Here is a 24,219-nt window from a genome sequence, read left to right as displayed (position 1 = left end):
ATGATACACAGTATTTTGAGAACGAATCAGTGTTTCATTAATGATATGGTTGTATTGTTTAGTTATAATACATGGCAATTTAATATTTATTCGATAAATATGCCAATTCTCCCAATTTATTTGGGAGACTACCCAATATTTTGCTGAATTTTCTTTTATTATTTTTCTAGTTTCTCAATGAAAAACATTTCCTCGCCCCAATGCATATCAACAGAAGATAAATAAATCACCCACATTTTCTTACCAAACATTCCACAAAAGAGTGTTCTCACGTTGGCCAGTAGCATCACTGCACTGCAATGTTTTACTCACAAATTCCAGCCAAAAAGTAAATCCAGCCTTCAGATCGCCATTTTACAGGGAATTCATTGATTTTCGGTTAGACAGTGTGGCAGGGCACTGGTCACTCAGTGTAGTAACCCTACCCTGGCTTACTGTATATAGAAATACTCATTTTTCAACTTTTTAAAGGATGTTACTTTGCTGAAATCAAAGCTATTGAAGAATGAAATACTGCTTTGTGGTCTCACATGAGACCATCCTCGAAGTAGCGACATGGTCCAGGTGGGTACGTTGTGAATACCATGCCATGAATGCTCTGCAATGCCCATGAATGCTCTGCAAGGCGCTGCACACACCCCCTGGCAGCAAACAAATGAAAGAGAATCTTTCATCTGAATCTCCCACTTCTGCCCAGACCCACAAAACGGAGCGAGGTTACATGAATGGGAGTAGAGGCGTGCTAAAGCTTACCACCCTTTTGTGGATCTAGGCCTTAGTAGGGTGCTCATTAACCTTTTGTACACAAGGAACCCCTATAAATATGATCTAACTGCGGTGCCATCCTAGCATTGTATCGATAGCTGCGTTTAATAAAGCTATAAAACTGATTGGAAAAAGACCCGAAATGCATAATTGTTCAAATTCCGATTTGACATTTACCGTTACACTTACAGTTATAGTGTTCATAAGAACACTCGTCATTTAACAAAGTCTCCTGGCTGCACACGGGAAAACCTGCGCCAATAAACGGCACCTCGTTTATCAAACGAAAACCTCCCATTGCATTCTATGAATTCAGTTTCTCTGACCAATCTCCACCGGTTTTGCCCCATTTTTCGAGCCGGCAGACTGATAGACCGTGGCAAAAATGTCTACAATACCATGTAAAGGACAGGACGTTCTGAATAGTGTCAGCTCTACCCACAATCAGCGAGTGCGAAGCCACGTTGTAAGGGCATGTGCACATTCTTGGCTTCCAGATGAAATGGTTAATTCATCCGAAAGAGACAGGGAGGGAGCTAGGAGCCGGCTTGGAGTGAGTGACAGCTCTGCAGCTAGGCAGCTTCCTGTGCTTGTCCTGATCTGTATGTTGAAGTGGGCAGAGTGCCAGTCAACACCCCTCAGAACCTGTCCTGGCACGTAACTCACACCCGAGGACATGCCGGCACGGCACACAGTTAGCCCGGGGCGAGACGCAGAAAAAGTATTATCAGGGTGGGGTGCGAGAGGCAGCAGAAACAGGGGGAGGAGGAAAGGTATAAAGGGAGGAGATCAGAGAGAATTAGCAGAGGGAGAGGTAAAGAACAAAGAAGGGATCAACAGAACAAAGGTTAAGAAAGGGAAAGGAGGAAGAGAGACAATGACACAATGAAACAAAGGAAAGAAAGCAGATGAAGGTGGAGAGGGAGAAGGGAGACAGGTAGCTAAAAGAGATAAAGACAGCGGGAAAGGGGGGGGGGGGGAAGAGAAAGAGTTGAGAAAGAATGGAAAGATCCAAATAGAAATAGCCGATGCACAGCCAAAATAGCAAAGCTAGGACGTGGGGACCAAAAAGTTATTTATTGATTAATAAATTGAGTTGAGAAAAGATGAAGAGAGAAAAAGAACAATACAACACATAGAAAGAGAAGAAAGGGTGTGTAGACTGAGACCTTTATTAAGAATGTTGTGAAGTCTCTTCCCCATGGTGGAGAAGATTGGAATCCAATGATCTGATCTCTAGCGTAGGGAGGGGGGTTTTACAGCGTATTGAAACAGAAACCTAAGGGGAGATTCACTAAGGTGTGCTACGGAATGCCGCGCTCACTGCCAATGGCAGATAACACGGGATCCAGGTAGAGTGACCAGTTTCTCACCTTAGTGAATCCTGGCGATAGAATTTGATGGAAGATAAGAGCCACTTCGGCCCACCTTGTCTGCCATTTTCCTATCTGCTCTAAAATCTCAGACTTCATTGTATCCTTTAACAAAACACACAGAACCCCAGCAAGCTCTTTTTGGGAACCCCTGAGCCCCCACAAAATATATATGTATATAAGTGTCAAAAAGGAGTGCTATTGAGCGTGGCATATGTATACAACAAACGACAGAGAAGCCCAATACTACATCCAATATGACAAAAATAAACAGTAAAATACTTATATATTCTCTTGAAAAAGGGTCATTTAGTTTGACCCTTTGGCCAAAGCATTGTAAGCTTACGAGCCACGACAAGGCCGACCCTGTTCGCAAGGCCTAACACTACCAGATAAAATACTAATATACCTTTATTAGGATTAAAAATCTCATTTACCTCTATTAGTAGGGAGAAAGACCACATTGGATCTATATCCAGTAGAATGAAAGGACCTACTAACTTGGGAAGTGGGGAGAATATATTTAAGTATTTTACTGTGTATTTTTGGTCATGTTGGATGTAGCATTGGGCTTCTCTGTCGTCCATTGTATCCTTGCCTTTCTTTGACATTTAGGATAACCGTATGTCTATCCCAAGCATTTTTAATTCCTTTACTGTCGTAACCTCTATCACGTGTTGGGCGATCCTTCCACAAATCCACCACCTACCTATTCAATGTAAAGGTACTTCCTGCCTGACGTAACTTTTCTTAAATAGGGAAAACAACAGGTAAATAGGATTATTCACAAAACTGCGATAGTTAGCAGTCATTATCAGCCATTAACTTCCATGACCATTAATGAGTGTGAATGGCTACTGCAGTTTAGTAAATAACCCATACGAGGGAGAGACGGAGGTGATGAAAAGTGCATAGTGAGGTGAGCTTTACAAGCAGGGGAGGAAAGAGAGAGGAGTCAGATGGAAACAGACACACAGAGACAGTGACACACGCTGAGCCCCTCCCTCAGGGGTGCCCGGGAGAATGTATTTATTAATATTATTATTACAAAGGTAATTATACACTGACTCTCACGTCTCTGAGGTACTGCACCCATGGGTGCGGCTCTCCTAAGGTGAAAGGCTCCCTTGTGCCAAACATCCAAACTGTGGCACTGCCTCCCAGTGTCACTTGCCTCTGCCTCGCATGTAGGCCTTGCTATTCTGTGTGACCTTAGGCGGGCATTGAAGGGCCTGTCAAGTCGCCTTTATTCTGGAGAACATTTTACTCGTAGCAAGACAGACGCACTCATTTCTAGCAGGGCTATTTCAACTTTCCACTGGCACGTCCATTTTCAGTCCCACATAAAATAAGTGATGGTGGTTGAAACCTATCCCAGCTTCAAATTGCAAAGCCAGTATAACCAACCTCTGATGAAACCCAAAAGGTCGAAATAGCTTTCTCTGAGTAGGTTTACTAGCTGTGCACTTCTTTAACTCAGGCTGCGCTGAGGTTAAAGCTGAAAAGCTGTGTAAGGCTTTGCCTATAGTGCCGTCGCCGTTGGCGAAAGTTATGTTTCGCCGGTCGGCGGCATCGCGGGATTCCCGCAATTTTGATTTGTTCAAGGGCCGTCACGTGACGAGACGGCCCTTGAAAAATCACATTTTGCCGGCGTCGGGTTTTCGCGACGGCGCTCCGTCGCTTGTCGCCGTCACATGCACTATAAGTGCACGCGGCGGCAGCAATGTATTTGTTTTCGGTCGACATCGCGTCGCCGTCACTATAAGCGCGGCCTAATGCAGCAGGCATATGCTTATAGGGTCCCATGTTAAAATGGATTTGAAGCAAAAGGTGACACTGTGTGCTCGTGTGCATGTCATTACCCAGAATCCCTGGCTGCAGTGGTAGCACTGTATGCTAAGAGATAACGGGAATAGACAGGGTTGCAGACCTGCCTGAGACATGTGAATCTACTCACAAATGATATTTTCATTTGCTGCCATTTTCAGTCCAAAATCCTCAAATGATTTGAGTCCCTCAACTTTCAAAGCTATGCATTGACTCTTAAATACACACATTTTACACAACTGCCCCACTGTATCACATGATTGTTTTGATTTTTTTTAACCTTTTATTTAAATAATTGAGTGAGGAGACTAAGCTGACAGTCTTTAATTTACATTTTTTATATATGAACCCCCCTCCCTATCCTTTTTAAATATTTACGCTTGTAATACATTATGGGACTTTTACAATCTAGATGCCCTTCAAGCTGTATCTAGCCTATCCCTTATTCTATTTTGTTGTATAGTCCTGCTTTTTCTTTATTCTGTACCCCAAACTAAAACCTTGCATAAATAAACAGTTTGAAAAACTTCTTGTAACACTATAAAACGCTTATGCTTTAAAAAGTAGGCCCGAAGCCCTAATCAAGGCATTGTCATAACAACAACAGATACTGTCCCTGCAAGGTTCTCTTGTTTATCATCTCATGCTCTTGTGACCTGCAATCTGTATAAACACGTGGCAGCCAGCAGACTATTTTGGCCAAATTGTACTTAAATGGTGTTTCCATTTCATGACAAAAATGGCAAGCTGTATTTTTATATTTGTGAATCATATGTGAGAAACGACTATCTTGGTACAAAAAAATCAACACAAAACGTCTCCACACGTGTAGTACAAAGGGAAATATTATATATATATATATATATATATATATATATATATATATATATATATATATATATATAAACCATAATACTGAGTTAAGTTATGGTGAGTAAAAAAAGTGACAAAAACCCTCCACAGGAAAGCAAATATGCAAATATAGCTGTATGCTCATCTGCATGTCTTAGGCAGGTCTGCAACCCCACCTTTCCCCATTATCACCCAGCATACAGCACTTCCACTGCAGCAAGGGATTCTGGGAAATGACATGCAAATGAGCACACAGTGTCACTTTTTGCCTCAATAACCATTTTTAACATGGTTCCCTATAGGCTTAAGCTTGCTGCATGGTCACAGCTTTGAGCACAGCCAGGGTTAAGGTGCATACCCAGAAAACCACCCACAGACAGCTGTTTCGACCTTGATGGGTCTCATCAGTGTGGGGTTGATTTTACTGGGATGCAAGAGAGGCTTATGGGATAGGCCAAACCATAATACTGAGTTAAGTTATGGTGAGTAAAAAAAGTGACAAAAACCCTCCACAGGTTTCCCAGAATCCCTTGCTGCAGTGGAAGTGCTGTATGCTGGGTGATAATGGGGAAAGGTGGGGTTGCAGACCTGCCTAAGACATGCAGATGAGCATACAGCTATATTTGCATATATATATATATATATATAAATAAATTTAAAAAAATAAATATATATATATATATATATATATATATATATATATATATATATATATATATATATAACACTTAATCTAGTTTGCTAAAAGACTGCAACCCATCCAGAAATATGCAATATTCAAAGCAGCAGGTCAGTTTTGAAAGTGAATATTATTTTTCAGTTATTTCTTGCAATAAACCAATGTTTAATACATAAACAACGATAGCATTGGCAATTTATACACTGTTACACAAACCATTGGGGTACATAACTAAAGGGCCGAAAAGACACCACAGTGGTACCCCAAACTGACCAAAATGATGACACTTGTGACTAGCAGCATGAAATGCTTTATCATGTTATACCTGTATATCAGGAAGGGAAGTTTAGCAAAACACACCACTGTTATTTTGGCTTTTAGGCGTGCCTGGTGGTCGCCAGGAATGTGCGCTGATCAATAACTACAGGAGTTGTCTGTAAAGCCTCCATCTCTGTTATCTACACCTTGCTATGAACACTGAGCTTTATCATAACATGACGATAGGGCAATTTACCATAAGAATTATTGGGAATGTGCAGAGACTATGGCTGTGTTCTAAGACAATATTATAAGGAAACCGGTGGTGTTTTTGTCGGGGAAAAAAGGTGCCATCACCATAAACCAGGAAAAGCAAATTGTATCTCTATAAAACGACTATAAACAAACTAGCCTTAAACAATTGAATGTGGGGGAAAATGCATTTATCTCTACCCCGTTAATATCCTATTTCCACTACATCTCTACATGAAGGGGCCCTAAGGGCCTGTGAGTTCCCCACACTGGTCACTAGCACTCTCGCACATCTAGTGTTTTTATTACGTGTGGTAAGAGCCTGCCCTTGGGAGTTGGGTTAGCGCTGGAATACTCCACTTGGGGAATAATCATACTGTACTTGTAGACATGATGGAACATTGGCGTCCCCAGCACCCAGAGGCTCAGCATTCCACCTGAAAGAGTATTAATGGGAACCGGACCCTACGCCATTGCCGCTGGACACTCAGTCACCGGCCGCTTCGCCAATATGGTCATTGAATTTAAGGTGTTTTAGCGGTTAGGGTAGGGGGTTAAGGATTGGGGTTTTAAGGTAAAGTGTTAGGATTTTAGGTTAGGGGATTAGGGTAAGGGATTAAGGTTTGTAGGGTAGGTAATTAGGATAAAGGGTTAAGGTTTTTGGGGTAAGGGATTAGGGTAAGGAGTTAAGGATAAGGGGTTTAGGGTGAGGGGTTTTAGGGTAAGGGGTTAAGGATAAGGGGTTTTAGAGTAAGGGGTTAAGGTTTCTAGGGCAGGGGATAGCGGTAGTATTACTGGTTAAGATTAGGGGGTTTTATAGTAAGGGGTACGGTTAGGGACTTATCTTGACGGCGAAGCGGCCGGCTGAGAGATGTCCCTACGGCGATGTGAGTAGCGGCTAAACTTGGTCACGGCAAATCGGCCGCGACCAAATGCCCTTGACCGGTAATTGGTAGATAATAAATACTTGGTACTCATAACCAGCAGCAAGTGTGGCTGCACCTTTACCTTCCTTTTGCCACCGGTCCCAGCCCTCTACACTCCACTGAATCTGGTGAGAAGCAGGAGACGCAGTAGCTCTCATTCACTAGAATGGAAATGACTGTCTTGCTTACCGACCATTACCCTGCTTCATTTTACCTCTATCGCCGTTCCCATTGTAGATTGCTGGGTCTCGGCAGCAGTGACTCCACACTTTGTTCTCACGGACTACGCTGTCATTAGAAAAGTTGCGGTACTCTGCCTGATTCCAGGAGAGACTGAGCTTGTTCCAATAAACGATGGAGCTCAGCTCTTTAAAAAGTCATCTTCAAAAAGCTCCATGTTGTACCTATATCCTCCTTACCCATTCTCAAACCAATTTTGTTTTTCTTAACATAGATGTTTAGCTTATTAAGAACATAACTGAAGTGGTGCAGCACGTCTTCAAAAGGTAAGTTTGCTGTGGCAAATTGTATTTTAGATTGTGTGACTAGTACCTTTTTATCAATTCTGATAAATCAATTGCTATACTAGATGTACTTTTTTTTTTTTAAAGCAGCAGTCCTCCCATACCTCCTAGTACCACACTTCAGCCACTGGCTGGTTTCCTTTGAGTAGCGCTGTGCTAAACAATAATAACTAGAACATAATAATCGGAATAATATGTCGCATACTCACACAGAGAAGCCATCTCCTTGGGCAGGTCACTGGAGAAGCCCCTGAAGAAGCCCCCGTTGGCGAGTACCTCAAAGGGAGGGGAGCTCCGGATCCCACCGGTAAAAGCAAAGGGGTAAACGGCCGGGGGGAGGCCATTGACATGTCCCAGAGGTGTCCCCGACCCACAGAGACGCTCCTTGCTGCTGTGTGCCATGGTCTCAGTATCTGTCACTCAGTATCCTGCCGTTCTCCCCGTGGATCCTCCCCACGCACCGCTGTCTTCTTTAGTTAGTCAGCAATAAATCCATGATACACCGTTGTCAATGGGAGGCAGGTGACTGGAATGTGCCCAAAATCTTCTCTGTGGTCTGTCACATCCCTTCCTGCAGAATGACACAATAATAAATTAGGGTGGAGGGTGGGGGGTAGTTTTCGGCTCCAAAAGGGGCACGGATTAACCCCAAACCCAGTCATTATATGCCTCATTCCTTTGCTTGAAATGCAGACCATGTGCACTGCATGAGATATGATCAGCTATCAGTTTTTTAATCTGTATATTCTTGGGCCACAGGGGGTGGTCTTTGACTTGTATCACGCCCGTTGTGGCAGTACCTGCCGTTCAGGCCAGAACGGGCACCATACCCCTCGTCGAGCTTTTGCAAATCCCGGCCTTGGAGCCATATTTACTCATTGGTCCTAAACCCTAGCTCAGGTTTTTTAGGATATCTCTGCTTCAGCACAGGTGGCTGAGTCCTGTGCTGAAGCAGGGATATCCTGAAAACCTGACCTGTTGGTGACTCTTGGGGACTGGAGTTGCCCCACCCCTGCCCTAAGGCAACTTATGGCCCATGTCCTTAATATAAAAGAGGCTGCAGTGTATTGAGGTTCATTACTAATTCCTCCAGTCTGCTTCTTCTAGAAAACCGTCGACTGCGCAAAGCGTGGAGCTGTGAGATAAAAAGGTATGCTCAGTGTCCCCACTCTGTGGTCTAAACCGTGGTAAAAGTGTGATGGTATTAGGAGGCTGGTAGTCCACTACCTTATTAATTAGAAACCCACCATTAGTATCACTACTCCTCTTATTTACACACTTATAATTCCACTTTGTTTGTTATTTAGAAGGAATAAAAGAGCTTTACTTTAGAAAGACTCGTTTTCTTTTTAGAGTATTGTGTAAATCTTAGTAAATCACTTTTTAAAGAGCCTTGCTAATGAATAAAAAATAATAATTAAAATCAGACACAGTGTTCGTACTAATTTAGGCCACTGCGACCCCTGGGTACAAGCACTACACATAACACTGAGCTGTGACATATGAGTTTATCCTCAAAAACCCTCTGTCTGAGTTATTAAAATCATACATGGCACTAAGCTGCGAGATATGTGTTTGTACTGTCAACGCTAAAACTGATACACGTAGCGGTTACTTGTGAGAAGGGTAACACACACACATATATATACTGTATATATATACACACACTGTATTTTTTCTTTTTTTAACTGCTGCAGAAATAAAAACTTAAACTCCATCTGCATGAAAGTGCCCAATAACAGCCTAAATCCGATGAGCACACACTTTCCATGTTCAGCGTACAGGCGTCTCACATGGAAGGTTGGGGCACTGCAGGGTCTGAGGAGTTGTGGGTGTGAGTGTATGTATGTGACTGTCTGCCTATGTGTGTGTGCTCTGGGGACCTCTGACACGTTACACACAGTGTACACAGCAAGAACAAAGAGTGCAGCGCATTGCTTCCTTAACCCTTTCACTTCTGGAAAAAGTACTCAAAAGACTGACAGGGTTATCCCCTAAAGGACTATTCCTATCAGAGGTTTTCTGCGGGGTTCCCTTCCTCCATTAACCCCGTAGCATTATTAACCCATTCTCTATCGCACTTCTCCATACTTATTTTATTAACCTCTTCTCTGCTGGGAGATAGTCCTGGGAAATAAGCATTCTTCTTTAACTTTCTCCCACCATTTAGCAACGTGCCTAAGCATTGCACTATTAACCCTTCCATGGTAAAGATAGATTTAGAGCAGATCTCCAATCATGAGTTCATTAACCCCTCTGATCCCGTAGAGATAATCAGAGAACGGCTCCATAAAACCTTCCTTGCTGTAGAGACCAGCAAAGCATAGCTCCATCATGCCTTCCTCTGCAGAGCATTGCTTTTATTCATTAACCCCTCCCCTACAGACACCACAGTAAGGGTTAAGTCCCGGCGATGGCGGCAGCTGAATGAGAGAACAGGGTGTGGATCTGCTTTCTGTGTGTGTGTGTGTGTTTTTTCCCCCTTTTTTGAGCCGTGTCCAGACTCGGTGGAAATGTGTGCCGCACGCACCATATGATTTAAATCAGGAGTCTTTTTGGGCTGTGAGATAAATAGCGCTTATGTTCTCGCTGCCAGCGCTGGGGCAGGCTTGGCTCCCACCGAGCTGCAGCTTTGGCTGTACCACCCCGAGGGCAGAAACTGAGCTCAAATATTCCACATGGAACTCAAAACCGCACTCCTAACTCACAACAGGCTAGCTCTGTCCCTCTGCCGTCCTTACGCTCCCCCCTACCCTGTCTCTCACCCGCACCCCCTCCCTGCTATTTCCTTCCCTGGCTCTCTCTTTTTTTTCCATATCCCTCCTTTTTTTCTCTCTCCCTTTCAGCTATTTCGTCCTCTCCTCGCTGCTACTTTCTCTCCTCACTTATTCGCTCTGTTTTCTTGGGTGATTATTTTCTTTCTCACCCCTGTCCCTTATATCTCCCACCTCAGCTGTCTCTCTTATTCTTCTCACTGTCTCTTTTTTTCTCTCTCTTTTAATTAGTTTTTAGTATCTTCCCCTTTCATCCACTTCCTTGTAATCTCTTTCCTTTCTTCCTTTTTTTTCTTCTCTTTCTCTCCCTCTCCCTCTCCCTCTCCCTCTCTCTCCTTTCTGTGTTCTCTCTCATTGCTCCCTTTTTATCTTGTACACCTTGGCTTTCATTTTCTATCACACTCTCTTTTGCTCTGTCACCAGGAGAGTCATTTCATAGTCACCTTTAAGGGGATTAACATGTTTTCATTTGGAGCAGATACATAAGGTTATTTCATTCACAGCACTAGGCAGCTCTTTCGTTTTAAAACTGTATATGACACCCCATTTTTGGCCCTATTTTGCAGCTACAATTTTAAAGTCACACCCACCGCCAAAATAATGTTATGTTAGAAAAGCTCTATTCTGCCCCTGCTTGCTGTTCCCCGTTCCTAGTGCCAAGATACTCCCTATCCCTCTCCATCTTCTCAGTGAGTGCCTTATTGCACCACGACACTGTACAGTATTAACTATTAACATGCTTGTTGTGCCCCAGTGCATTATATTTGATGGGGAGATTTAATCTGGCCACATGACTTGTATCTTCCCTGACGGCTGGAGAGAGATATATAGCAGTGAAGACAGTAGTTTAGTGCTCAGTCAGCCCCCCTAGCATGGAAGGGGTTAAGGAGTAATGCTCCGCAGGCTGTGTTGCAGAGAAGAGGTTAATGGAACGATACTCCGCAGGAAGGGGTATTCTGTCCCCTGGGCAGGCTAATCAAAATAATATTCACACCACAAACTCGCAGTGCTGCATTCCTCAGGCTGAGACTTAACCCCCGGCACGCTGCTGCATTCAGAGGGTTAACACATCTCTCCTCCCCCCCCCCCCCCGCCATAATAATTAGGCAGAGTGCCGCCTCATAAACCCCTTCACTGCCAGAAACGGACCCCGTCATTAACCCTTTCATTGCTATAGACCTGGCATGGCATCCGTTCATTAACCCCTTCTCTACCACAGACCAGACAACTGTCACTTTGGTAACCCCTTCCACTGGTAAACATGAAGAGCATCCCTTAGTTAACCCTTTCAGCAACACTTTATTAACCAACTCACTGCCAGAGTCCTGAAGAGTAGCCCTTCACAGATTCCTTTACTGCTGGACACCTGACGGGCATCAGTCCACAAACACCTCCCTGCATGGAAACATCTTGTTTACCTGTCCCTCAGTATACATACGTGGCCAATCAGGACTATGGCCTGTTCACTTCTCAAGACCTACAGATCACCATTTGGTTTGGATGCTTCTCTACTATGCATCTGCAAAGCATATCCTGTGTTACCCATTCCCTTTTTCGAAACCCTTACACTTTTGGAGACTGGCAGAGCCACACATTTCTATAGCAACGGCAACCACGGGGTTAAAGAGATCTGCAGAGCATTGCTTCTCTAAGACCTTCACTTCTAGAAGCATGCAAAGCATCACGTTCTGGATCCCTTCTCTTGGAGCTCACCGCTGCATAAGCCTCTGTTGAGTCTAAACAAGAGCTCTGCACCACGCACCTCACAAGGTGTAATACTGCGGTTTTCTTTATCTCCGACCAAAGCCAAAAAAGTGGTCAAGAAGGTGGTGTCACTGCCTGTAAATGACCACTGCTGTCCAAAAGACGTCAAGCCCCCTCCTATGAAAACTAACACAGTGCTGGGTGCCTCTCTACTTACCTAGCCTTCCACAGCTCCATGTTATTCAAAGAGAACTGAAAACCTGTCGAACATCATCAACCCTGAAATGCTGACTTTGTGCTCTACTGAGATACTTGTTAAATCGATATCAAGTGATATCAAGTGGTTTTACAAGAGTTTTGTTATACTGGAAGCTACTTATAAAAGTGCCATCCATTTATTTTCTTACCAATCTTCCCTCTGCAACATTGCCAAAATGTACCCCTTTACCCCTACAACTCTTATGCGTGCCCTCATTATCTCCCGACTTGACTTCTGCAACCTTCTCCTGCCTGGCCTTCCAGCCTCCCGACTTCATACTCTACGATCTATCCAGTATGCTGCTGCAAGAGTTATCTCTCTCTTCCTGCCCCCTAAACCTCTCTTCATTTCTTTCGCTCTGCTGAAGGCTGCCTCCTCTCTGCTCCCTTAGGCTGGGGCCATGGTGCCTTCACCCGTGCGGAGGCGTGCGCGGCCGTGACGTCACCCGCTTGAAGCGGGTGCATTTTTCGGCCATGGTACGCGTGACGTCCGTGGCCGTGCCTAGAGGCGTGCCATTGACGTCACAGAGCTGGTTCGCCCTCATTGGGTCGAACCGCTCACGTGACCGGACTGGCGCACCAAGAAATAAGTTTGAACTGATTTCTTCCCCAGCGCGAGCACCCTCCCGCGAGCACCCGCCCACACGGACGCGAACACTGCCTTAAGGCAGTCTGTTCGCTCAGCATGTGGACGCATCCGCACGGTCTGCGGTACCATGGCCCCAGCCTAAGTCTCTACAGAACTCTCACGTCTCAAACCTTTTCCACCTTTGGAATCCAACTCCCAGCACTCGCCCTTCACATCCCTTCCCATCTTCAAATGACACCTAAAATCTCACCTCCTCAGGAGGCACTTCATATTTTGTGCCTGAGACTATTCCTATCACTCCTATTACACTTACCCCCTCAAATATGTTCTATACTGCACCTGTATTCTGTAAGTCTCTCAATATTCAATTTAGAGTGTAAGCTCTGTAGGGCAGGAACTCCCTAATTCCTTTTGTTTAACTTGCTGTTTAACGCACTTGTGTAACTTTGTATATTATCTCCCTGTACTGTTTTTATTATATTCTGTAAAGCGCTGCGTACATTAGTGGCGCTATATAAAGAAACATACATTAGGCAGATACAAGTGGATGGTCTTAAAAAACTAGCCTTAGTTGTAGGAGTCCCAATTTGCAAAGTACCTGATAACAACATGAAGCGGTATATGCTACTATTTTCAGTAGCCGTATACATTCCATAGTGGCTAAATCCATAAGTAGTCAATTGCCCTAAAATATTGTTTTTAAAGAAGCAGTGATTTTTTTTCATTGCATAAGAGATTTGCAGAGCATTGTTCTCAGGGCCGCAGACAGATTTCCCAGGGCTCTGGACAAGAGTTATGATCGCCCCCCCCTGTCCCCTGTCGACGGTCTTGTGATACCCACATTTCACACCTTACGAGCCCCCTTCTCTATTTCCCCCCCCATTTCCCATGCATTTCTCTCCCCTCCGTCTCAATTTTACCCCCCTTTTGTTCACTCACTCCCCCTCCTCACCCCCTCTTACACCCCTTCTCTCTTCTCACTCCCCCCCTCGATCAATTAGCCCACTCTCACTCAATCCCGCTCCCTCAATCCCCCCTCCCCACACTCATTCCCTCACCCCCCCGCCCCACTCAAACAATCCCCCCATACATACCAACAAAAAAAACACCCCCCAAATACATTTTTAAGAAAACATCCCCCAAATACATACAACCCCCCCAAATAAATACAACCCCACCCCCCAAATACATTAAAAAAACACCCCAAATACAAACAACCCCCCCAAAAATATACAAACCCCCACCTTCCAAATAAATACCTAAAAAAAACACCCCCCAAATACATGCAAACAGTCCACCCCCCAAATACATACAACCCCCCAAAAAATATACAAACCCCCACCTTCCAAATACATACAAAAAAACACCCCCCAAATACATGCAAACCGTCCACCCCCCAAATACATACAAACCCCCACCTCTCAATTACATACAAAAAATAACCCCCCAAATACATGCAAACCCCCACCCGCAAATACATGCAACCCCCCCAAATCCATACAACCCTTCCACCCCCCAAATACATTTAAAAAACACCACCCAAATACATACAACCCCACCCCCCCAAATACATACAACCCTCCTAAATACATACACCTCCCAAATACATACAAACCCCACCCCCCCTAAAGCATCATAGACTCTGCATGGGATAGTGTCAGTGAGGGAGGCGCGCAGCTGGGGAGAGCAGGGGCCTGGCAGCAATCAGAGGACCGGCAGCCGGGCAAAGAAGTTCCCAACTTCCAACGCTGGCTGGGCCCCCCGCAGCCACCAGGCCCAGGACACTTGTCCCGGCACACCCCTCCCCGCGCCCCTGTCAGCGGCCCTAATTGCTTTATTAGCCATATCACTGCTGGAATCCTGCAGAGCATCACTGTCACAGTCTGAAGGACTGCCGGAGAGCACCCACTTCCAGGACCAGGGATCCAATGCCAAGGACGCACTCACCAGCCCTATGAATTCCAAGAGGCACAATCCTCTGCTAGTTTATTCTCGATAAAAAGTGTTATTTTTTTGTATTTTTAAGAATCAGCTAGTCTTTCAAATAAAATCTAAAAAAAAACAGAAGTCTCAAGACTATTTTGGGACTCGCAATGACCCCTATTATTAAAATAAGTATGTTTGAAAAATTCTCTCAGATGACCATGTTAGCAGCATGCAGACAGCGAGTGGAAGAAGGTCTTTTCTGTGGCATCTGCTTCTAGAAACTATGAACATTTGTTGCATATTTTTAAATCAATCCCAGCATTTTTTATTGGCTGACAACTCACAGAAGAATAACGAAGAGACACAGAAAATGATACATCTTTATGGTAACATAAGCGCTAAATAATTCCAGCTATCGCTCCATCTAACCACTGCCCAGATCTCTCTCGCTGATGCCAAGCCATCATCAATTACATTGCTACCTTGACACGCAAGTAGTGCGCTCAGCTAGTCATAGGCATCAAGTTAACACCAATACATATATTTTGGAGCCTAATGATTGAATTCCAGGTCAAATGTAATCCTGCTGCCAGTTCTGCTTGTTGTCAGGTACTGATACTGAAAGGCCAAACAAACATGGGAGCTGTTATTTTTTTACTGACAAAGTAGGTCTAAATTGCGTCCTTATTCGAGGACACTGCCCTCTCCTTCCTTCCTCACTAACTCGTGCCGCCTCCACCGCAGGAATATTGTCAGCATACGCGCTTTTCTCACTCATGGTGCAACCAGTGGCCCCTTGGGCACTTAGCTGTGGCGGCCGCCTCCTTGCTGCTGCTGCCCCCCTCCTCCTGAACCGCAGCGCCAAAAGACGTCACCGACGTGACACGCGTTGCATTGCCATGGTGACGCGACATCATGGCGTCATTTGATGGCCCGAGACGCCACGTGACGTCGTGTTGGTGACGCCCGCTGCGTCATTTGACGCTGCGGATCAGAAGGAGAAGCAGGGCAGCAGGTAAGGAAGCGGCCACAACAGCTAAGTGACTTCCCATCTGGCCCGATAGGCTGAGTGCGGCAAAAGTATATGGGGGCGGACATTTTTGTCGCCCCAAAATTTTGCCGCCCTGGGTCCGGGCCTAATGGGAAATCCATCACGGGACACAACTAAAATCCTAATTCACTCCCTCATCTTGTCCGACCTTGACTACTGCCACCTTCTCCTAGTTGTCCTTCCCCTTGTCCGCCTGTCCCAACTCCAATCCATCCAAAATGCTGCTGCCTGACTCATCTACCTCACTCACCGCTCCACTTCTGCTGCTCCACTCTACAGATACCTACACTGGCTTCCCATGTTCTTTAGAATTACATTTAAAACCCTAGCTCTGATTTACAAAGTTCTCAACAATGCTGCCCCAGTAGATCTCCACGATTGTCCCCAAATATATCCCTAAACGCCCCCCATGTTCTGACCACAACATCCGCCTTTTCTCCTCCCTCTCCCGCCTACAAGACTTCTCCCGTGCTGCCCCCTCTCTCTGACATTCCCTGCCACCTATCATCAGACTCTCCTCTCCCCCAGCATTCAGAGATTTAAAAACTCCCTGAAAACTCACCTTTTAAAGGAAGCCTTTCTGGCATAACCCTAATATTCTCTCCTCCCTCATCAACCCTATTGGGACCAGCTGTGTGGCTGGACCAAACTCCAAACTATCTAACACGCCCTAACGTCCACATTCCCAACCTTAATGGGATCAGCTATGCGGCTGGACCATTCCCAACCTCAGGCATACTCCATCCATCAATGAGCAGTCACTTCATTTAAATCACTCGATACCCCCATTTTACCACGCTTCGGAATAAAGGCGCTTTACAAATAAACGATAATAATAATAATATAGAATGGTGCAAAGTCAAAATAGGTTTGCAATTAAGCCCCAGATTATCTGGGTCAGGCACAGACAGGTAAGATTGGTGAACCCCAATATTTTCTTCGGCACTGAGATTATTAGGGAATGAAATCTGCAAAATCAAGACCAGGTAACCTTTTAATGTCAAAGGTCCCAAGGAAACTCTGGTAAACACACAAGGGGGGGGGGGGTTGTTTTCCAAGTATGAACAGTGTCCCTTTACATCAGGCCTGCACAACTCGTGAGAAGGGCCGAACTGCTCCAAGGGAAAAAAAATTGGGCCGCACGGGTAAAATCATCACCATCACCATCATCATCATCATCTCTCCTCCAGCACCTCTCCATCATCATCATCCTCATCTCCCCCAGAACCCCTCACTATCAACCTTTGCGATACTCCCCATCTATCTCTCATAACCCTATCTCTCCCCCTCACCCACACACATAATACTCCCCCTCCACATCAAACACACAATCCCTCCTGCACAGCGCACACATCACACCCCCCTTCACCTCACATCCCTCTCCCCCCTTGCACCTCACATCGCTCTCCCCCCTGCACCTCACATCACTCTCCCCCCTTGCACCTCAAATCACCCCCCTTGCACCTCACATCACTCTCCCTCCTTGCACCTAAAATCACCCACCCTTGTACCTCCAATGACCCCCCTTGCACCTCAAATCACCCCCCTTGCACCTCAAATCACCCCCCATGCACCTCAAATCACCCCATGCACCTCAAATCACCACCCATACACCTCAAATCACCCCCCTTGCACCTCCAATGACCCCCCTGCACCTTAAATCAGCCCCCCTTGTACCTCAAATCACCCCCCATGCACCTCAAATCACACCCCATTCACCTCCAATGACCCTCCCCTGCACCTCAAATTACCCCCCTTGCACCTCAAATCACCCCCCTTGCACCTCAAATCACCCCCCTGCCCTCCCATCACCCTCCCCCCTGCACCTCACATCACCCTCTCCCCCTGCACCTCCCATCACCCTCCCCCTGCACCTCCCATCACCCATTACCCTCTCCCCCCATGCACCTCACATCACCCACAGGGCCGTCAACAGAAATCATGGGGCCCGGGACAAATGAAAGGAGCAGGCCCCCCCCCGAACCCATAGCGCACCTACCACGAAAAAATATCTTTTAGCGCGCAACTTTTACTTAACTGTTTTCTTATTGTGATACAGAAAAAAACATTACAATGCAACCTGTTTATTTTTTATATTTTCAACAAAAGACATGTGACTGCCTGCCTGGGTGGGTGGGTGGGTGAGTGGGTGGGTGAATGACAGTGACTGGGTGGGTGAATGACAGTTGGGTGAATGGCAGTGGGTGGGTGAATGGCGGTGGGTGGATGACAGTGACTCATTTTTCCACTCCCCGCACCTCCCCCTCCATATCTCTTCCACTCCCCCTCCTCATCTCTTCCACTCCCCGCACCTCCCCCTCCTCATCTCTTCCACTCCCCGCATCTCCCCCTCCTCATCTCTTCCACTCCCCGCATCTCCCCCTCCTCATCTCTTCCACTCCCCGCATCTCCCCCTCCATATCTCTTCCACTCCCCCTCCATATCTCTTCCACTCCCCGCACCTCCCCCTCCATATCTCTTCCACTCCCCCTCCTCATCTCTTCCACTCCCCGCACCTCCCCCTCCTCATCTCTTCCACTCCCCGCATCTCCCCCTCCTCATCTCTTCCACTCCCCGCATCTCCCCCTCCTCATCTCTTCCACTCCCCGCATCTCCCCCTCCTCATCTCATCCACTCCCTGCATCTCCCCCCTCTCTCTCCCTTCTGCCCCCTCTCTCCCTTCTGCCCACTTTCTCCCTTCTCCCCCCTCTCTCCCTTCTGCCCCCTCTCTCCCTTCTGCCCCCTCTCTCTCCCTCCCCCCCTCGCTCTCCCTCTCCCCCCTCTCTCCCTCCCCCCCTCTCTCTCCCTTCTGACCCCTCTCTCTCCCTTCTGACCCCTCTCTCTCCCTTCTGACCCCTCTCTCTCCCTCCCCCCCCTCGCTCTCCCTCTCCCCCCTCTCTCCCTCCCCCCCTCTCTCTCCCTTCTGCCCCCTCTCTCTCCCTTCTGCCCCCTCTCTCTCCCTCTCCCCCCTCTCTCCCTTCTGCCCCCTCTCTCTCCCTCTCCCCCCTCTCTCCCTTCTGCCCCCTCTCCCTTCTGCCCCCTCTCTCCCTTCTCCCCCTCCCCCCTCTCCCTTCTGCCCCCTCTCTCCCTCCCCCCCTCTCTCTCCCTTCTGCCCCCTCTCTCTCCCTTCTGCCCCCTCTCTCTCCCTCTCCCCCCTCTCTCCCTTCTGCCCCCTCTCTCCCTTCTCCCCCCTCTCTCCCTTCTGCCCCCTCTCTCCCTTCTGCCCCCTCTCTCCCTTCTGCCCGCTCTCTTTCCCTCCACCCCCTCGCTCTCCCTCTCCCCCCTCTCTCTCCCTTCTGCCCCCTCTCCCTTCTCCCTCCCTTCTCCCCTCCTCTCTCTCCCTTCTGCCCTCCTCTCCCTTCTGCCCCCTCTCTCCCTTCTGCCCCCTCTCTCCCTTCTGCCCTCTCTCCCTTCTGCCCCCCTCTCTCTCCCTTCTCCCCCCCTCTCTCCCTTCTCCCCCCTCTCTCCCTTCTCCCTCCCTTCTCCCCTCCTCTCTCCCTTCTGCCCTCCTCTCCCTTCTGCCCTCTCTCTCCCTTCTGCCCTCTCTCTCCCTTCTGCCCCCCTCTCTCCCTTCTGCCCCCTCTCTCTCCCTTCTCCCCCCTCTCTCTCCCTTCTCCCCCCTCTCTCCCCCTTCTGCCTCCTCTCTCTCCCCCTTCTCCCCCCCTGCCTCCTCTCTCTCCCCCATCCCTTCTCCCCCACCACACCACTCTGTTTGCCCCACACCACAGCAGACCATTTGCCCCCCCCTCTCTCCCTTCTGCCCTCCTCTCCCTTCTGCCCCCTCTCTCCCTTCTGCCCCCTCTCTCTCCCTTCTCCCATCTCTCTCTCCCTTCTCCCCCCCTCTCCCTTCTCCCCCCTCTCTCTCCCTTCTCCCCCTTCTGCCTCCTCTCTCTCCCCCTTCTCCCCCCCCTGCCTCCTTTCTCTCCCCCATCCCGTCTCCCCCCACCACACCACTCTGTTTGCCCCACACCACAGCAGACCATTTGCCCCCCCCCCACCATCAGACTGTTTTTCACTACCACCCCCCCAGCCCGTTTTTCATTCCCCCCCCCCCAAACCGTTTTTCACTCCCACCCACCCCCAGCCCGTTTTTCACTCCCACCCACCCCCAGCCCGTTTTTCACTCCCACCCACCCCCAGCCCGTTTTTCACTCCCACCCACCCCCAGCCCGGAGGGGGAAGGGGGGGGGGGATCGCCGCCATTTTTTTAAACTATTTTCTTTAAAACTTTTTTTTTTTAAATTTTTTAATTTATTTAATTAACTAACAGGCGCTCGGCCGGAGTCATCGCGGGCCACACAGAGAGGCCAGGCGGGCCGCATGCGGCCCGCGGGTCGTATGTTGTGCAGCCCTGCTTTACATCCTGCTGCTCCTTCAACACTGCCCCATTCTGCCTCACCACTGCTTTATACCTGGGAGATACCGGCACCCCATTCCGGGGCCTGTAACTCGGGAAACAGGGTGTTCACGAGGCTGAAATTAATGCGGTTCCGCTCAGGAGACCCCCTGCCTCAATACAGGCATACCCCGCTGGCATACCCCGCTTTAAGTACACTCACTTTAAGTACACTCGCGAGTAAGTACATATCGCCCAATAGGCAAACGGCAGCTCACGCATGCGCCTGTCAGCATGTCCTGAACAGCAATACCGGCTCCCTACCTGTAATGAAGCTGTGCGCAAGCGGGGAGACTATAGAGCCTGTTACAAATGCGTTATTTACATCAGTTATGCCCGTATATAACGATTGCAGTACAGTACATGCATCGATAAGTGGGAAAAGGTAGTGCTTCACTTTAAGTACATTTTCGCATTACATACATTCTCCGGTCCCATTGCGTACGTTAATGCGGGGTATGCCTGTACTGTGTTATTAAAACTAAATAAAAACAGCTTCAGTACCGTAGCAGCAAGCCGCTAAGGTAATGAAGGGGTTAAGCCGGATGACCTGGTTTCTTGGGGGTAGAGGGGGTGGGTGAAGGGGGTAGTTTCCCCAGGGTGGGTGGTTAGGCCTTCTGGGAAGGTTGCGGGAGGAGTTAACCCCTTCACTACCATAGCGGTGATAACCACTACAGTAATAAAGGGGTGAACCCCTCCCGCTACCCACCTGGTAGGCATAAACACACACCACAGGCCAAATACCACCTTCACCCACCCCCTCTACCACCAATAAACGGGGCACTGGTATTTAACCCCTTCATTACCTTAGCAGCGATTAGCTACGTGATGAAGCTGCGTGTAAATGTATTTGTATTACATAGAATGGAAGCAGGGGGTCTCCGGAGCTGGTATTAATGCGTGTCAGCTCCGGAGACTCCTGGCTCCAATCCCATGCAGTAAAAATACATTTTTTCTTCTAAGTCACATCGCGGATCCAATGAGATCAGAACCTGTGAGTTGCTGCCGCGATGTGCATATCGAAGCTACCTGACTAGCGTGATATCCCAAGAAATGCGAGTTTCCGCATTTTTTGTGCTCCCGCTCGGTTTGCCTGAGCGGGAGCGCTGCCGATCGGGAAGAAAAACTCCTCGGCGAGTTTGGCAAGTTATCGGAGCTTTCTGAATAGCTACACCGGCAAACTCGTTCGAGAAGTGCCCAAAATGCTCGATAAGTCACTTATCGAAGTTTAGTGAGTAGGCCCCATAGTCTTCAACAGTAACACTAGTTAGAAATCAGTACTTCAACTAATAAAAACAAAGTTGACTAGGGTGATGACTTAAACCATGCATTGGTCTTTCGCAGTAAAAGGGATTGCGTGAGAAGTTTATGTGACTCCAAAAACCCCGCAGAGAGAGAGGAGTTATCACCAGAGATAAGGTGAGAGGACAAATCTCTTAGAGCATGGGTGCTCAACTCCAGTCCTCAAGCCCACCCCAACAGGACAGGTTTTCAGGATATCCCAGCGTCACGCAGAGGTGGCTTAATGATTGTGCCATCTGTGTTGAAGCAGGTTCTGATTGAGCCACTTGTGCTGAAGCAGGGGTATCCTGCAAAGCTGACCTGTTTGGGGGTGGGGCTTGAGGACTGGAATTTAGCAACCCTGCCTTAAACAAGTGAGTGACACAGCAAGAGGGTGTGTGACAAGATTGCAGAGAGAGGAGCTTGCTCGTCTAGTCAGGGTGTGAGAAGATGTCAAACGACTCCTATTACTGTCGTGTTTCACTGACAGGAGGAACTAAAGAGACAAGGCTTGGATAAGTTAGGTTGGCCTACTCGATCAGGTTCATGTTGAACTATATATATATTTCCCAAAGGGAAGATATATCTGAGCACTGACTTTTAAACAGCTCCCTTTTGATTGCTAATTGCCCTCGAATAGTTCTTTCATCTCAATTCCATTATGTGGTTTAGCCTCTGACCGCACGTATCAGCTCACACATATTGTAAGGACGTCACTCTCATTTCGATCACTCTCAGACCTCTCGCGTACGCATCCCATGCCAGCGCTGACCATCTCACAAGTCTGGATCACTGTCCTATAAACATCAGTTGTCCCCACTGACATCAATGAGATCACTCTACTACAGTCAGAAATCGCAGCCATAAGTGAATCAATATGAAGCGAGCTTGGCTGACCCTCCCCATGGACATTCACATTACGGACTCATTTCAGCACCTCTAAGGATGCGCTTATAGTGGGCACGACGGCGACGCGACAAGTGATGTCACCCGTCGCCGCTAGCGAAAGTTGTAATTCGCTTTGCGGCGATGTCACGGGCGACCAGGTCATTGATTGGTTCAGAGGCTGTCACATGTGGCGACAGCCTCTGAAAAATCAAATTTGACTGGCTTCCAAATTTCGCATCGCTGCCGTCGCGCTTACTATAAGCGCGCGCGACGGTGGCAAAACATTTGTTTCGGGCGACGTCGTGTCTCCGGCACTATAAGCTCAGCCTAAGGATCAGTGTCCAATATTCATGGGCCGGAGGAGTTTCATGGCTACAATGAAAAAACGCAGTCACCGACAAATCATTATGGCACGCCATCGTGGAAGAAAGCGTATAACTTGTGACAGAGGAAGTCAGTATAAATCTTCATCTCCAATGTGGAGTAATAACGTACAGGCAGTCCTCGGTTGTCCGACACAATGTGTTACTCAAAATGGCGTTGGATAGCGAAACGTTGTAAAGCGAAACACGTTTTCCCATAGGAACACTGTTTAAATGAAAGGTTCCGTTCCTGAAGGCATTTTTAACACTAAAATACACCAAATATTTTATGCAGGCAATAAGATATGCAGCACACACATAAATTATATAGTGTATATACTGTATTATATATATACAGTGTTCGACAAACCTATACATTTACTCGCCCCGGGCGAGTGGATTTAACCCCCGGGCGAGTAAATATTGGCCCAAGCAGCACACGTTTGGTACTAGGTGGCGAGTAGATTTTTTTGTGTGGCGAGTAGATTTTTTGGTGATTTGTCAACCACTGTATATATATATATAATAAAACATAATAAATAATATATTATATAGTATAATATAATATTATATAGTATAATATTATATATATACGCTCTTACGACGCTTTGCAACGTTGTTTATGTGTATGTGCAGTGGTCGACAAATCACCAAAAAATCTACTCGCCGAACAAAAAAATCTACTCGCCACCTAGTACCAAACGTGTGTTGCTTGGGCCAATAGGAGCTCGCCACGATGTTAAATCCACTCGCATGGGGCGTGCAAATGTATAGGTTTGTCGAACACTGTGTATGTGTATATATATATATACACATACACAACGTTGCAAAGCGTCGTAAGAGCGTTGGATAAGACGTTTTGGCGTTGTAAAAATGAACATAGGTATGCATTGCACAGCGTTGGATAAGCCATGCGTTGTAAAGCGAAGCGTTGTAAAACGAGGACTGCCTGTACCTTTATCTGTGTAAGCCACTTCAGATATGCGCATCACATAGCGCCTCCGTTCCCTGCCTGCGCCGGGGGATGGGGGGGTAGTTTGTTTCTGTTACTGGAAGTGAGTCTTTTTGGCTGGGGTTTTACAGGACAAAAGGTTTTCAGGGATTGGCATTAAGAATCTAGTTTTTGCTTGATTCCCTAAAAATGAACACAGCGTTGCTCTCGATAGCTTGTCTGTAAAATATATTCCGTTAGGGTATTTACCCGCGATTGATTCACTCACTCAATTTCGAAGAGAGAAAAGAAAACTTGGCATAACCAAAGGATGTCACTGGTGGAAAGAAACATTTTTTCAAGATGACAATTCGTTCAGGTTTTTAATGCGATGGAAAATGGAAGGTAGAAACTTCCAACGCTAAGGTGAATACGGTTCTAATTCTGTTAACGGCGGTAGCGCCGGTGTGGCGCTATCACACCGAAAGCTTGATTGAAGTAAATAGGGATTTCTGAGCAGTGTTATCACAGTTTACTGAATAATGGGCAATGTCAATAACATAGGTACATACCCACCTACCAGGGCACGCACTTTTATTTATG

The 24,219-nt window shown here is 47.1% G+C and overlaps 1 protein-coding gene across 2 annotated transcripts in view; it reads right to left on the bottom strand.

The window, feature by feature from the left end:
• Positions 1-24,219, bottom strand: part of RARG (retinoic acid receptor gamma) — a 152,873-nt gene that overhangs the window by 103,243 nt on the left and 25,411 nt on the right. For both annotated transcript variants that reach the window (XM_075591825.1, XM_075591826.1), the window contains exon 2: positions 7,666-8,027. In XM_075591825.1, coding sequence (XP_075447940.1) covers positions 7,666-7,858 — 193 coding nt within the window. In that variant the 5' untranslated portion in view covers positions 7,859-8,027. The remainder of the gene's footprint in view (positions 1-7,665; positions 8,028-24,219) is intronic.

The sequence above is a fragment of the Ascaphus truei genome, chromosome 3 (genome assembly GCF_040206685.1).
Source record: "Ascaphus truei isolate aAscTru1 chromosome 3, aAscTru1.hap1, whole genome shotgun sequence".
Classification (NCBI taxonomy): domain Eukaryota; kingdom Metazoa; phylum Chordata; class Amphibia; order Anura; family Ascaphidae; genus Ascaphus; species Ascaphus truei.
Note: the sequence above shows the minus strand (reverse complement) of the source record. Positions and strands in the feature narration are given on the sequence as shown.